General features: G+C 44.5%; 1 protein-coding gene across 1 annotated transcript in view; it reads right to left on the bottom strand.

Annotated features, from left to right (window-relative positions):
* Window positions 1-2,861: 2,861 nt before the first annotated feature.
* LOC142204533 (uncharacterized) overlaps window positions 2,862-17,511 on the bottom strand; it is a 38,905-nt gene continuing 24,255 nt past the window's right edge. The window contains exon 6 of the mRNA XM_075275850.1: window positions 2,862-2,963. Coding sequence (XP_075131951.1) covers window positions 2,862-2,963 — 102 coding nt within the window. The remainder of the gene's footprint in view (window positions 2,964-17,511) is intronic.

Below are 17,511 nucleotides of genomic sequence, written 5' to 3'. Positions count from 1 at the left end.
TGTAAGGGATAGAGCCTGCTGCTGCTGATAGATGATTGTAGCCAGTACCAAATCTTTTGGACTAAGGAATATTAATCTGCTAGGAATTAAAGGAGCATTGTTCATTTTTGACATATTTCATGTGCACCAACGAAAGAAGATTCTTTCCAGAACCGCGGCAACAGGCCTTGTATTACGACTGAGCTTTGTGATAGTTATACATTGTACTAGGGCTTTGCCATATAGACCTGCCATTTTCTAGATAGGTTTATCGTTTAAAGTATTACATCTTACTGATGCTGTGAATGTTATTGCATATTGTACTTCACCATTACTTTATTAAGTTCCATATAAAGGTTTCTTTGTTTATACCACAATCCTCTCTGGCGTGTTGGTGTGGGCGGGGCTTTCTCTTGTCAAGCCCCGGACAGAGATCTGAAGAAAGGTACTGTCAACCCGGAAGCACCAGAATATCACCGACAAGGGTGGAGGCACTGCGCTAAGCAAGGTAGAACGGCAACTAATACTTATCCGAACGCCCCGCTACCCGGGGGTGTGGCCAAAGGGGGTGTTACAAGTAAAAAAAATTTGCAATGTTTACCACTACCATGAAGTACAATGTGTCATGAAAAAACAATCTCAAAATCACTTGTGTAAGTTAAAGCATCTCAAATGTGTCATTTTTTAAAAATGAGGCCTGGTACTTAACCGGTACTTATATTTTTATATTCCCTACACACTTGTTCTACCAGTTGCCCTAAAAATAGGACACATCTATTTAACTTTCCAAAATATGAGAACTGGAAACAGATTTTTAGGAATATAAATATCTAGTACTGGGAACATACCCCAGAAAAAACTTGTACTGAGTATACGAAAAACGCAGGATATTAAGGATTACATATAATCTTCTCTTTTTTTATTTGATATCTGCTTTGGCTCTGAAATATAAACATATTTGTTCTGTTACATAATATGAAGAGTTTTCAATTGTGTCACTCAATATCAGGATTTCATTATATTCCATGCTTTAGAAGTTAGTAGAGAACTTGCACAGTTGCATTGTCTTCTTTGGGCTTACAATGCCTCCATACATTATTGGCACAAGATATGTATATGGTTTTGGAAATATATTTATTTATATTTAAAATAGTATTCCCATAAAAATAACCATTTATAAATTTGTAGATAATTAAAAATTAAACATTTTTGCAAATACAAGTAATTAAAAATTTTGCAGAGTTTTAAAGATTTTCTCTAAATATCTTGGGGTCACAGTCTTGTTGTCTTGATCGGTTGCCAGTGGATACGACCATGAATGCAGAAACTTTCTAAGCTCAGAAAATCAGCCATGATTTCCTTATTGTGGCCGGGATATCTTCTCATACATGTAGTGCCCCTGCCTGGTAACCCAGGTACAGTAAGGAAATCATGGCTGGGTTTTTATCAAGTCCCAGACCATAGAAAGTTTCTCCATTTGTGGTCGTATCCATTGGCAAATGATCAAGACAACAGACTGTCACCACTAAGAAAGTTAGAGAAAATCTTTAAATCTCTGCAGAATTTTTAACTACTTATATTTCCAAAATGTTTAACTTTTAATAATCTACAAATATAGATATGGTTATGTACATGGGAATACCCCTTTAAGAATATAAGTTGTTACATGTGGAAGCATCTAGATACCGGTGACCCTTTAAGGACACAGCCTAGTTGGATGTTAAAGAATAAAGGACAGATCATCAATATTTTAGTTCCTGAAAACCCCTCTAAAGCCAATGTAACACCATTTTTATTTATTAAAAGCAGAAATTGTGAAATATATCACTTTTCTTCTGATCTGTTTTTATTTTCTAAATTAGTTTTTTATACTCTGTTCAGTACATTATTATGGGCCTGCTATCTTACCTGAGCTTTTCCTATAGTAATATGCTTTACAGCAGTCTCATGGCCATAAGCAGCAATAGACCAGAGCTGACTCATTGTGGACAGACCTGCAGCTTAAATACTGCCTCTGCTCCTGCATAGACTTCCTGAGCTTTAATCTTTGCGATCTGGCAGCACGTTCATAAAACACTCTGTTGAACATGAAGAGAACTGTGCAGCCATACAGTTACAACTGCAATACTATCTATGCTCTCCCTTTACTGATCTCTACAATCAGTGCATGGAGAGAACAGAAAGATTAATAATCAATGTTTTGTTATCGGTTTTCCTCCTGATTTATAACTTCATTGTGTAAATAGGTTCAATATCCTGTGTGTCTTTTTTTTGATGAATTAAGTAGTAGAGATGAGCGAGTAGTATTTGATCGAATCCCTTCCCTGCATAGTTATTGGTGTAAAAAAGCGCCAGGGAAGGTGGGAGGGGGATCGAATTTTTACTGCGTTTACCACGTGGTATGTGACCGATTCCACCAATAACTATGCAGGGGAGGTATTTGATCGAATACTACTCGCTCATCTCTACTAACTAGGTAAATTCACCCTAGCCATAAAAGTGGGGGTCCACTAGCTGGAGAAAGAGCAATTTTAAAGCAATAGTTTTATTTCCTTTAATCTTACTATGAATTTACACAACTATATGAAAATAAATAGCAATAATACAAGTTGCATTTTTTTAATTTCATATGCACAAGGGGCAACATTTCTGTGTCTTCCTCATTCATAGGATGGGCACATGAAATGATATCCCATAGGAGCAGGATTACATGTTTACATCTAGGACTTTGTCTAGCCATTTGTCGCTGTTGCTGTCTGCAGGGACTAAACCTGTCACTTGACATTGTCCCTAGCACAAAATAAATGTGCACTGTGTCTGCCGGCACTGTCAGGTCAGACAGCACATCCCAGAGTTCAGAGAGAATAGAAGAGCAGACATGATCAGATCTTCCGCCAGCATCCGAGAGTCACAAGGCTTTGATCCTGAAGCTTTGAAGCAGAAACACATTGATCCTCATCTGTCTCACAACAGACCAAAGTGACCTAATGACAGCAGCATGTTTAATAGGTTAACAGAATCATTGCATCCAGCAGCAACAATTATTAATGAGTCCTCCTTAACGTGCCAAAGAGTCACTGACATACTATAATGTGTGCCAGTGACCTAATTCAGCTATATATGTAATATTTATAAGCAATACTACATTACACAATCTATATGTCAGAGCCATTACTAGGAGGTCCGAACCTAGAATGATAGCTAGCCAGATATAAATACAAGAAAGTCCAAAGCAGCACTCTGTAATTAACCCCTTCCCACCAGAGGCGTTTTTTGACTCCGCACCTCCAAACTCCATAACTTTTTTTATTTTTCCATTCACACAGCCATATGAGGGCTTAATGTATGTGGGGCAAATAGTTGTTTTATTTTTATAAAGTACAATTTATTATTCTGTACAATGTACTGGGAAGCTGGAAAAAATTCAGAATGGGTTGGACTTGGAGAAAAAGTGCATTTGTGCAACTTTCTTACAGACTTCATTTTTACAGCATTCACCATACAGCCAAATTGACATGTGACCTATATTCTGTGTTTTGGTACAATTCTAGGTATACCAAATTTATATAGTTTATTTGACATTTGACCCCTTAACAAAAATCCAGAACTTTGCAAAAAAAATAAAAATTCTTTAAAGGGCTTGTCCAGGAAAAAAATGGACAACCCTTTTAAAGTTTAAATAAACTGGGGGTAGTGAAAAACTGAAAAAAAAATGCATACTGCTCCCGTTGCTTCGGTGTCCTCTTGCACACCTGGTTCATCTGCTCTGGAGGCGTCTTCCGGCAGTGTGCTTAAGTGAAGGTGACTGCTGAGGCCAATCAGCGAAGGACCTGAATGTCACTACCTGTGACATCATAGATCCTATTCCTGAGGCCAATCAGCAGCTTCAGCAAAATGCCTGAAGAGACTCAGGAGAGCAGAGGAACCAGGACACCAGAGCAATAGGGACAGGCGAGTATGCATTTTTTTCACTTCCCCCAGCAGATTTAAACTTTAAGGGTCCATTCACACGGAGGAAAATGGTGAGGGATTTGGTGTGGAATTTCAGCGCTGAATAAAATGCCTCCCGTTGACTTCAATGGGTTCCTTCAAGTGGGCCCCCAACTTACGTATAGAGGTGCAATGCATCGGTCTATTTTGTCATAGACCTAAGACCTGGCTATATGCTGGTCTGTCTTGTTACATAGACCAACACTGAGACCTGAATCTATTAAGTCTCAGCTGTTTGTTGGGCAAGTTATTTATCAATCTGACTTCTGTATACAGGACACTATTGGCTATATATTCCCATGTATTCCACCTACATGTCAGGTGCCCTACATATATTGGAGGGATTTTAAACACATTGTATCTGGGACAGATTATTGTTGTCCTGTGTCAGATCTGTATGTATCCAACTTTCAACTGTGTTGGATATTTACTATGGAGTTGTTTTTAACTCTTTAATGTATGGGATCATGTATTGCATATACTAAATGCAGGATCTGCACTATTTCAGGATCTTAAGGGGCACATGTAGATGTTAGGGCAAGTTCACACGGGGTTTTTTTGGTCAGGATTTTGAGGCCGTATCCACCTCAAAATCCTAACCAAAAAGATGGCTCCCATTGAAATCAGGAAGCAGGAAGTGAAGAGAGCGCAACAGCCTGCAGGTTAGTGAACAAGCGTCATGGGAATACCCCTTTAAGGGTTAAAGTATTTGTCTTGTATACTGTGTGATGACTGTATGTTTGTATACAGGTATGTGTGAGTATATACACTATGCAACAACGCACTACCTAAACCCACTGCTACGCACTGTATGGAAAGTGATCAGCATGGCTCCTAGAAATGTTACCATTACCTGTAGCCACGCTGTCCTGGAAGAGCTGATCTGCAGAGGTCCTGGCTGTTGTATCATCACAGATGTAATATTGATGGCCTATCCTAAGGACAGGCCATCAATATTAGAAACATGGATAAATCCTTTAAAGATCTGTCCAGGAATTGGAGCAACTTGTGCCGGGCGGGAGGTGTAAAATAAAAAAATAAAATAAAATAAAAAGTGACTTCACCTGTCCCCGATGTTCCATTGTCTGCCTCCAGTGTCCATTTAGTATCGTGCCGGCGCCTCCTTGCTTGGAGTCCTGCACCTCATATGATAGCTAAGACTATTTAGGTACAGGATTTCCAGAAATGAGGCCATGAGTCCGAACAGACACAGGTGGGGACAACGGGGTGCTGGGGACAAAAACACTGTGGAAAAAATAAATTGAGATTCACTGCTATTTTTTTTTCCACAGTGTTTTTTAGCTGCATCTCGCTGTTGCACCTAATCCTTAAAGAGGACCTTTCATGACTTGGGGCACAGGCAGTTTTATATACTGCTAGAAAGCAGACAGTGCGCTGAATTCAGCACACTATCGGCTTTCCCGTTCTGTGCCCCCAGTGAAGATCTATTGGTGTTGGTACCGTAGCTCTTCACCGTCTGTAGCATCTATTGCACTGTACTGTGACAGGGGGTGTTGCTTACTGCCCGACGATGATGCTGAACGGTGAGGAACCCCTCCCCAGTACTCGTTTATGGACGAGCACTATCAGAAGGGGATGGTGGCATTCCTCCCCGATCTCACAATACAGCAATAGGCGCTACTGTGAGGAAGGGCGTTCCTGACAGTAAGACACGCCCTTCTGACAGTGAAGGGCTACAGTACCAGCACTGATAGGCTCTTCACTGGGGGCACATGAAAGCCGATAGTGCACTGAATTCAGTGCACTATCACTTTCTAGCTGTGTATTAAACCGCATGTGCCCCAGGAGGTGAAAGGTCCTCTTTAATATCTCATCTCAATAGACTGTACATCACACTATAAGGATAAGGTCTAACACAGCAAAAAAGCGCTGCGGGAAAACGCCTGGCGCCAACACATCAGTTTTTCCTGCTATGCTTTTTGCAGACACTCCACAGAGGTTTCCTCTGAGGACTTTCTGCTTCCATTATACCTATAGGGACACTGTAAGTGTTTCTGTAGGTATGAGTGACACCGGGTTCACACCAGCACCCGATCTACGTTTTCAGGTTTCCGTCTTCCGCCGACAGAACAGCGAAACAGTTTTTTTTTTTTAACCGGACACAAAGTCCTGCATGTCCAATTAAAAAAAAACAAAACTGCTTTGCCACAGAGATCATAAAATGCCCACCGGCACTCATGGCCGGACACTATTCAAACTCATTCAAAGTAATAGGTTTGAAAAATGCCTGTAGGTTTCCGTCTCCGGAAACCTGTATAAACGGAGACCCAGGGCGCAGATGTGAATGAGCCCTGACATGCTGCAATTTCCAAAAGTTGCAACAGTTACCTACACACTCACACATATACATTCATATATACTCGCATATATATATATATATATATATATGTATATATATATTAGCATATATAAATTTATATACATTCATATACAGTGTTGGCCAAAAGTATTGGCACCCCTGCAATTCTGTCAGATAATACTCATTTTCTTCCAGAAAATGATTGCAATCACAAATTCTTTGGTATTATATTCATTTAATTTGTCTTCAATGGAAAACCACAAAAAGAATTGTCAAAAAGCCAAATTGGATATAATTCCACACCAAACATAAAAAGGGGGTGGACAAAAGTATTGGCACTGTTTGAAAAATCATTTGATGCTGCTCTAATTTGTGTAATTAACAGCACCTGTTACCTGAGGCACCTAACAGGTGGTGGCAATAACTAAATCACACTTGCAGCCAGTTGAAATGGATTAAAGTTGACTCAACCTCTGTCCTGTGTCCTTGTGTGTACCACATTGAGCATGGAGAAAAGAAAAAAGAAGACCAAAGAACTGTCTGACGACTTGAGAAGCAAAATTGTGAGGAAGCATGAGCAATCTCAAGGCTACAAGTCCATCTCCAAAGACCTGAATGTTCCTGTGTCTACCGTGCGCAGCATCATCAAGAAGTTTAAAGCCCATGGCAATGTGGCTAACCTCCCTAGATATGGACGGAAAAGAAAAATTGATGAGAGATTTCAATGCAAGATTGTGCGGATGGTGGATAAAGAACCTCAACTAACATCCAAACAAACTCAAGCTGCCCTGCAGTCCGAGGGTACAACAGTGTCAACCCGTACTATCTGTCGGTGTCTAAATGAAAAGGGACTGTATGGTAGGATACCCAGGAAGACCCCACTTCTTACCCAGAGACATAAAAAAGCCAGGCTGGAGTTTGCCAAAACTTACCTGAGAAAGCCAAAAACGTTTTGGAAGAATGTTCTCTGGTCAGATGAGACAAAAGTAGAGCTTTTTGGGAAAAGGCATCAACATAGAGTTTACAGGAAAAAAAAGAGGCCTTCAAAGAAAAGCACACGGTCCCTACAGTCAAACATGGCGGAGGTTCCCTGATGTTATGGGATTGCTTTGCTGCCTCTGGCACTGGACTGCTTGACCGTGTGCATGGCATTATGAAGTCTGAAGACTACCAACAAATTTTGCAGCATAATGTAGGGCCCAGTGTGAGAAAGCTGGGTCTCCCTCAGAGGTCATGGGTCTTCCAGCAGGACAATGGCCCAAAACACACTTCAGAAAGCACCAGAAAATGGTTTGAGAGAAAGCACTGGAGACTTCTAAAGTGGCCAGTAATGAGTCCAGACCTGAATCCCATAGAACACCTGTGGAGAGATCTCAAAATGGCAGGTTGGAGAAGGCACCCTTGACATCTCAGGGACCTGGAGCAGTTTGCCAAAGAAGAATGGTCTAAAATTCCAGCAGAGCCTTGTAAGAAACTCATTGATGGTTACCAGAAGTGGTTGTTCACAGTTATTTTGTCTAAAGGTTGTGCTACCAAGTATTAGGCTGAGGGTGCCAATACTTTTGTCCGGCCCATTTTTGGAGTTTTGTGTAAAATGATCAATGATTTGACTTTTTTTTCATTCTCTTTTGTGTTTTTTCATTGAAAGCAAAATAAATGAAGATATTAATACCAAACAGTTTGTGCTTGCAATCATATTCTGGAAGAAAATTAGTATTATCTGACAGAATTGCAGGGGTGCCAATACTTTTGGCCAACAGTGTATTTTTGATATTTATATACCTATTAGGAATGTTTGGAATTATATGGTCTTTTTACTCTGTCAATAATAAAAGTTGTGTTTTACCCTGAATTAGGACTCTAGTTCCTTTTTTATGGTATAAACTTAGACTGGACAATCTCAAGATGTGCAAGGTTTATTCAGCATCAGCCAGTATAATAAATCTGGAAGTTTGCACAACCTAGTAAGTTTGCCCCTGTATGTATAAGGTTCTGAAGAAGCTCCTGTGGATTACAAAGTGATTTCCAGTTTTTAAAAGCCATCTATGATTTTTTTTTTTTTATTAAAACACTTATATATCTATTTTAGATATCTGCTTGTCTTTAACCTAACTTTTTTTCTTCATTTTGAGAAGACATTTTGGGGATTTCAGAACCTATTACTAGTCTTCCATGGAGTTATAATCTGAAACTCCAATATTTTCAATTTACAGTGGTTTTCACAGAACCTTTAACAGTAAAGATTCCAGAAATTTCACATGCAGTAGTTTTCAGCAAGACCATTAGCAGAGTCTGGTTTACATGGTATCTGCTACACTATAGATGGGATTCTTGTAAGAACCTCATAGGGTAAATTGATTTAAGAAATAACCAATTGCCACAGACATTCCACAGTATGATCCCATTAACGCCCACTAAAAATATCTTCCACCGGTACACATGACCAGCTGATGTTTGCAAATCCTTCATATATATTGTGCAAATCCTTCATACATATCATTCTAAATGGCAAAACCTTTATATTGCCTGTAGCACAAAGCTTGACTGCCATCTTGTGTTTATTAGTCACTAATGCATGTGCAGCAAGATTGCAAAATCTTCACATATTTCATCCTTTAGTAGAAAATATTTAGAAATCCCACAGAAACATTGGGAAAATATTCATTTCTATTATTTTACTTAAGCAGAACACATAAGATTGTTCTTCCATTTCTGTACATTAAGTTTTAAATAGAGATGAGCGAACACTAAAATGTTCGAGGTTCGAAATTCGATTCGAACAGCCGCTCAATGTTCGTGTGTTCGAACGGGTTTCGAACCCCATTATAGTCTATGGGGAACAGATACTCGTTAAGGGGGAAACCCAAATCCGTGTCTGGAGGGTCACCAAGTCCACTAAGACAACCCAGGAAATGATGCCAACACCTCTGGAATGACACTGGGACAGCAGGGGAAGCATGTCTGGGGGCATCTAACACACCAAAGACCCTCTATTACCCCAACATCACAGCCTAACAACTACACACTTTACACACTCAATACCACCTCTCTGACAGTAGGAAAACACCTTGAAACATGTGTATTTGGCACTTGCAGTGAGGAGAGCTTGTCACCAGCAGTGAATTTGGCCCTTGTAGTAAGTTGAGGTTGGCACCAACATTTGTTTTGAAAATCAGGGTGGATTGAGCCTCTAACCAGCAGAGTTTGGGCAAATTCATGGTGGAGGGAGCCTCTAAAAACCCCAGTTTGGACCAATTCATGGTGGAGGGAGCCTCTAAAAACCCCAGTTTGGACCAATTCATGGTGGAGGGAGCCTCTAAAAACCCCAGTTTGGACCAATTCATGGTGGAGGGAGCCTCTAAACAGCCCAGTTTGGACCAATTCATGGTGGAGGGAGCCTCTAAAAACCCCAGTTTGGACCAATTCATGGTGGAGGGAGCCTCTAAACAGCCCAGTTTGGACCAATTCATGGTGGAGGGAGCCTCTAAACAGCCCAGTTTGGGCAAATTCATGGTGGAGGGAGCCTCTAAAAACCCCCAGTTTGGACCAATTCATGGTGGAGGGAGCCTCTAAAAACCCCAGTTTGGACCAATTCATGGTGGAGGGAGCCTCTAAACAGCTCAGTTTGGGCAAATTCATGGTGGAGGGAGCCTCTAAAAACCCCAGTTTGGACCAATTCATGGTGGAGGGAGCCTCTAAAAACCCCAGTTTGGACCAATTCATGGTGGAGGGAGCCTCTAAAAACCCCAGTTTGGACCAATTCATGGTGGAGGGAGCCTCTAAACAGCCCAGTTTGGGCAAATTCATGGTGGAGGGAGCCTCTAAAAACCCCCAGTTTGGACCAATTCATGGTGGAGGGAGCCTCTAAAAACCCCAGTTTGGACCAATTCATGGTGGAGGGAGCCTCTAAAAACCCCAGTTTGGACCAATTCATGGTGGAGGGAGCCTCTAAACAGCCCAGTTTGGGCAAATTCATGGTGGAGGGAGCCTCTAAACAGCCCAGTTTGGGCAAATTCATGGTGGAGGGAGCCTCTAAAACCCCCCAGTTTGGACCAATTCATGGTGGAGGGAGCCTCTAAAAACCCCAGTTTGGACCAATTCATGGTGGAGGGAGCCTCTAAACAGCCCAGTTTGGGCAAATTCATGGTGGAGGGAGCCTCTAAACAGCCCAGTTTGGGCAAATTCATGGTGGAGGGAGCCTCTAAACAGCCCAGTTTGGACCAATTCATGGTGGAGGGAGCCTCTAAAAACCCCAGTTTGGACCAATTCATGGTGGAGGGAGCCTCTAAAAACCCCAGTTTGGACCAATTCATGGTGGAGGGAGCCTCTAAACAGCCCAGTTTGGACCAATTCATGGTGGAGGGAGCCTCTAAACAGCCCAGTTTGGGCAAATTCATGGTGGAGGGAGCCTCTAAACAGCCCAGTTTGGGCAAATTCATGGTGGAGGGAGCCTCTAAAAACCCCAGTTTGGACCAATTCATGGTGGAGGGAGCCTCTAAAAACCCCAGTTTGGACCAATTCATGGTGGAGAGAGCCTCTAAAAACCCCAGTTTGGACCAATTCATGATGGAGGGAGCCTCTAAACAGCCCAGTTTGGACCAATTCATGGTGGAGAGAGCCTCTAAAAACCCCAGTTTGGACCAATTCATGGTGGAGGGAGCCTCTAAACAGGCCAGTTTGGGCAAATTCATGGTGGAGGGAGCCTCTAAACAGGCCAGTTTGGGCAAATTCATGGTGGAGGGAGCCTCTAACCAGCCCAGTTTGGACCAATTCATGGTGGAGGGAGCCTCTAAAAACCCCAGTTTGGACCAATTCATGGTGGAGGGAGCCTCTAAACAGCTCAGTTTGGGCAAATTCATGGTGGAGGGAGCCTCTAAAAACCCCAGTTTGGACCAATTCATGGTGGAGGGAGCCTCTAAAAACCCCAGTTTGGACCAATTCATGGTGGAGGGAGCCTCTAAAAACCCCAGTTTGGACCAATTCATGGTGGAGGGAGCCTCTAAACAGCCCAGTTTGGGCAAATTCATGGTGGAGGGAGCCTCTAAAAACCCCCAGTTTGGACCAATTCATGGTGGAGGGAGCCTCTAAAAACCCCAGTTTGGACCAATTCATGGTGGAGGGAGCCTCTAAAAACCCCAGTTTGGACCAATTCATGGTGGAGGGAGCCTCTAAAAACCCCAGTTTGGACCAATTCATGGTGGAGAGAGCCTCTAAAAACCCCAGTTTGGACCAATTCATGGTGGAGGGAGCCTCTAAACAGGCCAGTTTGGGCAAATTCATGGTGGAGGGAGCCTCTAAACAGGCCAGTTTGGGCAAATTCATGGTGGAGGGAGCCTCTAACCAGCCCAGTTTGGACCAATTCATGGTGGAGGGAGCCTCTAAAAACCCCAGTTTGGACCAATTCATGGTGGAGGGAGCCTCTAAACAGCCCAGTTTGGACCAATTCATGGTGGAGGGAGCCTCTAAAAACCCCAGTTTGCACCAATTCATGGTGGAGGGAGCCGCTAAACAGCCCAGTTTGGACCAATTCATGGTGGAGGGAGCCTCTAACCAGCAGAGTTGGTGGAAATCAGGGTGGAGGGAGCCTCTAACCAGCAGAGTTGTGGGAAAGCAGGGTGGAGGGAGCCTCTAACCAGCAGAGTTGGGGGAAATCAGGGTGGAGGGAGCCTAGTATTAGCAGAATTGTGCAACGCTTATGGTGGATGAGTATGAGGATGCGGAGGAATTGGAGAGGTTGAGTACAGACATGGAGTTTCATGTTGGGGTGCTTTACACAGGTGGGCCCAAAAATGAAGGCTCTATCCAGTGGTGGTTCATTTTTATCAAAGTGAGCCGGTCGGCACTCTCAGCTGACAGACGGGTGCGCTTGTCAGTGATGATGCCACCGGCTGCACTGAACACCCTCTCAGATAGGACGCTGGCGGCAGGACAGGACAGCACCTCCAAGGCATATAGGGCAAGTTCAAGCCACAGGTCCAACTTCGACACCCAATACGTGTAGGGCGCAGAGGGGTCGGAGAGGACAGGGCTGTGGTCGGAAAGGTATTCCCGCAACATGCGCCTATACTTCTCACGCCTGGTGACACTAGGACCCTCCGTGGCGGCACTTTGGCGAGGGGGTGCCATCAAGGTGTCCCAGACCTTAGACAGTGTGCCCCTCGTTTGTGTGGACCGGTGAGAACTTGGTTGCCTACTGGAGGAACTGCCCTCCCTGCCGCCAACGTCACATGCTGGAAACATCTCCATCATATTCTGCACCAATTGCCTGTGGCAAGCATTGATGCGATTGGCCCTCCCCTCTACCGGAATAAAAGACGAGATGTTGTTTTTATACCGGGGGTCAAGGATAGCAAAGATCCAGTACTGGTTGTCCTCCATGATTTTGACAATACGCTTGTCGGTTGTAAAGCACCCCAACATGAACTCAGCCATGTCTGCCACAGTGTTAGTTGGCATGACTCCTCTGGCCCCACCGGAAAGTTCAATCTCCATTTCCTCCTCATCCTCCATGTCTACCCATCCGCGCTGCAACAATGGGACGATTCGAAGTTGCCCGGAAGCCTCCTGTATCACCATCACATCATCGGACAACTCTTCTTCCTCCTCCTCCTCCTCCTCCTCCTCCTCCTCCATTAAACGCAGTGAAGCAGACAGATGTGTGGACCTACTCTCCAGCTGTGACGGATCGGATGCTATCCCTAACTCCTCTGTGTGATCTGAGTTATCCCTGATGTCAATCAGGGATTCTCTCAGAACACACAAGAGCGGGATTGTAAGGCTCACCATCGCATCCTCAGAGCTCACCCTCCTTGTGGACTCCTCAAAGACCCGTAGGATGTCACAAAGGTCTCTCATCCATGGCCACTCATGGATGTGAAACTGAGGCAGCTGACTTAGTGGCACCCTAGGGTTTTGTAGCTGGTATTCCATCAAAGGTCTCTGCTGCTCAACCACTCTATTCAACATCTGAAACGTTGAGTTCCAGCGTGTGGGGACGTCGCACAAAAGCCGGTGTTGTGGCACATGCAGGCGTTGCTGGAGAGATTTTAAGCTAGCAGCGGCTACTGTCGACTTGCGAAAGTGGGCGCACATGCGCCGCACTTTCACCAGTAGCTCTGGAACATTGGGGTAGCTCTTTAGGAAACGTTGCACCACTAGGTTGAAGACGTGGGCCAGGCATGGAACATGTTGGAGTCCGGCAAGCTCCAGAGCTGCTACCAGGTTCCGGCCGTTATCACAAACGACCATGCCTGGGCCCAGGTGCAGCGGCTCAAACCATATTGCCGTCTCATCGAGGAGGGCATCCCTCACCTCGGAGGCAGTGTGCTGTCTGTCCCCCAAGCTGATCAGCTTCAGCACAGCCTGCTGACGTCTACCAACGCCAGTGCTGCAACGTTTCCAACTCGTAGCTGGGGTCAATCTAACAGCGGAGGAGGAGGCGGTGGCGGAGGAGGAGGCGGTGGCGGAGGAGGAGGCGGTAGAGGAGGAGGAGGAGGGGGGTGTTCTTCTCGTGTCCCTGCCAGGAATGTTAGGCGGGGAGACGAGGTACACCGGGCCAGTTTGGGAAGCAGTCCCAGCCTCAACTACATTCACCCAGTGTGCCGTCAGTGAAATGTAGCGTCCCTGTCCGCATGCACTTGTCCACGCGTCGGTGGTCAAGTGGACCTTTGTGCAAAGCGCGGAACTAAGGGCCCGCCTGATGTTGAGTGACACGTGCTGGTGCAAGGCGGGGACGGCACACCGGGAGAAGTAGTGACGGCTAGGGACGGCATAGCGAGGTGCCGCAGTTGCCATCAGGTCCAGGAAGGCGGGAGTTTCAACAAGCCGGAACGCCAACATCTCCTGGGCCAGCAGTTTAGCGATGTTGGCGTTCAAGGCTTGCGCGTGTGGGTGGTTAGCAGTGTATTTCTGCCGCCGCTCCAATGTCTGAGAGATGGTGGGTTGTTGTAAAGAAGCGCCTGATGGTGCCTTTGATGGTGCAGGAGAAGGAGATAAGACAGGAACAGGGGAGGATGAGGGAGAAGTCAACAAAGTGGCGGAGGCAGATGAAGTGGTGTCCTGGCTCGTCCTCTGGAGTGCATCGCCAGCACAGTCAGCAGTGGCAGTGGCAGAGGCAGAGGCAGTGGCAGTGGAGTGAACGGCAGGCGGCCTTTGTCCTGCCGTTGCTGCCTGCCACTGATTCCAGTGCTTGGATTCCAAATGACGGCGCATTGAAGTGGTGGACAGGTTGCTCTTCTCAGAGCCCCTAATCAATTTCGAGAGGCAAATTGTGCAGACAACACTATATCTGTCCTCGGCGCATTCCTTGAAAAAACTCCACACCTTCGAGAAACGTGCCCTCGAGGTGGGAGTTTTTCGGGGCTGGGTACGAACTGGAACATCTTGGGAGATTCCGGGTGTGGCCTGGCTTCGCCTAAGCTGCTGACCTCTGCCTCTGCCTCTAGCTACCCTTTTTGGTGCTGCACTTGCCTCAACATCCACACTACTTTCCCCGCTTGACATCCCCCCTGTCCAGGTCGGGTCAGTGTCCTCATCATCCACCACTTCCTCTTCCAACTCCTGTCTCATCTCCTCCTCCCGCACAATGCGCCGGTCAACTGGATGCCCTGACGGCAACTGCGTCACATCATCGTCGATGAGGGTGGGTTGCTGGTCATCCACCACCAAATCGAACGGAGATGGAGGAGACTCTAGTGTTTGAGCATCTGGACACAGATGCTCCTCTGTTAGGTTCGTGGAATCGTGACGTGGAGAGGCAGGTTGAGGGACAATGAAAGGAGCGGAGAACAGCTCTGGGGAGCAGGGACAGTTGGGGTTATTGTTCTGTGAAGCTTGGGAATTTTGGGAGGAAGGAGGACAAGACTGTTGGGTAATAGGAGGAGAGGAGGCAGAGTCTGACTGACTGCTGGACAATGTGCTGTAAGCGTTCTCTGACAGCCATTGCAAGACCTGTTCCTGGTTCTCGGGCCTACTAAGGTTTGTACCCTGCAGTTTAGTTAATGTGGCAAGCAACCCTGGCACTGTGGAGTGGCGCAATGCTTGCTGCCCCACAGGAGTAGGCACGGGACGCCCTGTGGCTTCACTGCTACCTTGCTCCCCAGAACCATTCCCCCGACCTCGCCCACGGCCTCGTCCACGTCCCTTTCCGGGAGCCTTGCGCATTTTGAATTCCCAGTTAGAAATTGGCACTATATACCAGTAGCAAAAATTGTGGGTGCACGTAACCCCAATATATTCTTTGAATTCCCAGTCAGACAATGGCACTATATACCAGTAGTAAAAATTGTGGGTGCACGTAACCCCAATATATTCTTTGAATTCCCAGTCAGACAATGGCACTGTATACCAGTAGTAAAAATTGTGGGTGCACGTAACCCCAATATATTCTTTGAATTCCCAGTCAGACAATGGCACTATATACCAGTAGCAAGAAATGAGGGTATTTATAACCCCAATATATTCTTTGAATTCCCAGTCAGACAATGGCACTGTATACCAGTAGTAAAAATTGTGGGTGCACGTAACCCCAATATATTCTTTGAATTACCAGTCAGAAACTGGCACTATATGGCAGTAGCAAGAAATGAGGGTATTTGTAACCCCAATATATTCTTTGAATTCCCAGTCAGAAACTGGCACTGTATACCAGTAGTAAAAATTGTGGGTGCACGTAACCCCAATATATTCTTTGAATTCCCAGTCAGACAATGGCACTGTATACCAGTAGTAAAAATTGTGGGTGCACGTAACCCCAATATATTCTTTGAATTCCCAGTCAGACAATGGCACTATATACCAGTAGCAAGAAATGAGGGTATTTATAACCCCAATATATTCTTTGAATTCCCAGTCAGACAATGGCACTGTATACCAGTAGTAAAAATTGTGGGTGCACGTAACCCCAATATATTCTTTGAATTACCAGTCAGAAACTGGCACTATATGGCAGTAGCAAGAAATGAGGGTATTTGTAACCCCAATATATTCTTTGAATTCCCAGTCAGAAACTGGCACTGTATACCAGTAGTAAAAATTGTGGGTGCACGTAACCCCAATATATTCTTTGAATTCCCAGTCAGAAACTGGCACTATATACCAGTAGCAAGAAATGAGGGTATTTATAACCCCAATATATTCTTTGAATTCCCAGTCAGACAATGGCACTGTATACCAGTAGTAAAAATTGTGGGTGCACGTAACCCCAATATATTCTTTGAATTACCAGTCAGAAACTGGCACTATATGGCAGTAGCAAGAAATGAGGGTATTTGTAACCCCAATATATTCTTTGAATTCCCAGTCAGACAATGGCACTGTATACCAGTAGTAAAAATTGTGGGTGCACGTAACCCCAATATATTCTTTGAATTCCCAGTCAGAAACTGGCACTATATGGCAGTAGCAAGAAATGAGGGTATTTATAACCCCAATATATTCTTTGAATTCCCAGTCAGACAATGGCACTATATACCAGTAGTAAAAATTGTGGGTGCACGTAACCCCAATATATTCTTTGAATTCCCAGTCACACAATGGCACTGTATACCAGTAGTAAAAATTGTGGGTGCACGTAACCCCAATATATTCTTTGAATTCCCAGTCAGACAATGGCACTATATACCAGTAGCAAGAAATGAGGGTATTTATAACCCCAATATATTCTTTGAATTCCCAGTCAGACAATGGCACTGTATACCAGTAGTAAAAATTGTGGGTGCACGTAACCCCAATATATTCTTTGAATTACCAGTCAGACAATGGCACTATATACCAGTAGTAAAAATTGTGGGTGCACGTAACCCCAATATATTCTTTGAATTCCCAGTCAGACAATGGCACTATATACCAGTAGTAAAAATTGTGGGTGCACGTAACCCCAATATATTCTTTGAATTACCAGTCAGAAACTGGCACTATATGGCAGTAGCAAGAAATGAGGGTATTTGTAACCCCAATATATTCTTTGAATTCCCAGTCAGACAATGGCACTGTATACCAGTAGTAAAAATTGTGGGTGCACGTAACCCCAATATATTCTTTGAATTCCCAGTCAGACAATGGCACTATATGGCAGTAGCAAGAAATGAGGGTATTTGTAACCCCAATATATTCTTTGAATTCCCAGTCAGAAAATGGCACTGTATACCAGTAGTAAAAATTGTGGGTGCACGTAACCCCAATATATTCTTTGAATTCCCAGTCAGACAATGGCACTGTATACC

Source organism: Leptodactylus fuscus, chromosome 5 (assembly GCF_031893055.1).
Source record: "Leptodactylus fuscus isolate aLepFus1 chromosome 5, aLepFus1.hap2, whole genome shotgun sequence".
NCBI classification, from domain to species: domain Eukaryota; kingdom Metazoa; phylum Chordata; class Amphibia; order Anura; family Leptodactylidae; genus Leptodactylus; species Leptodactylus fuscus.
The sequence above is the reverse complement of the archived record's forward strand: the minus strand, read 5'-3'. Positions and strand labels throughout refer to the sequence as shown.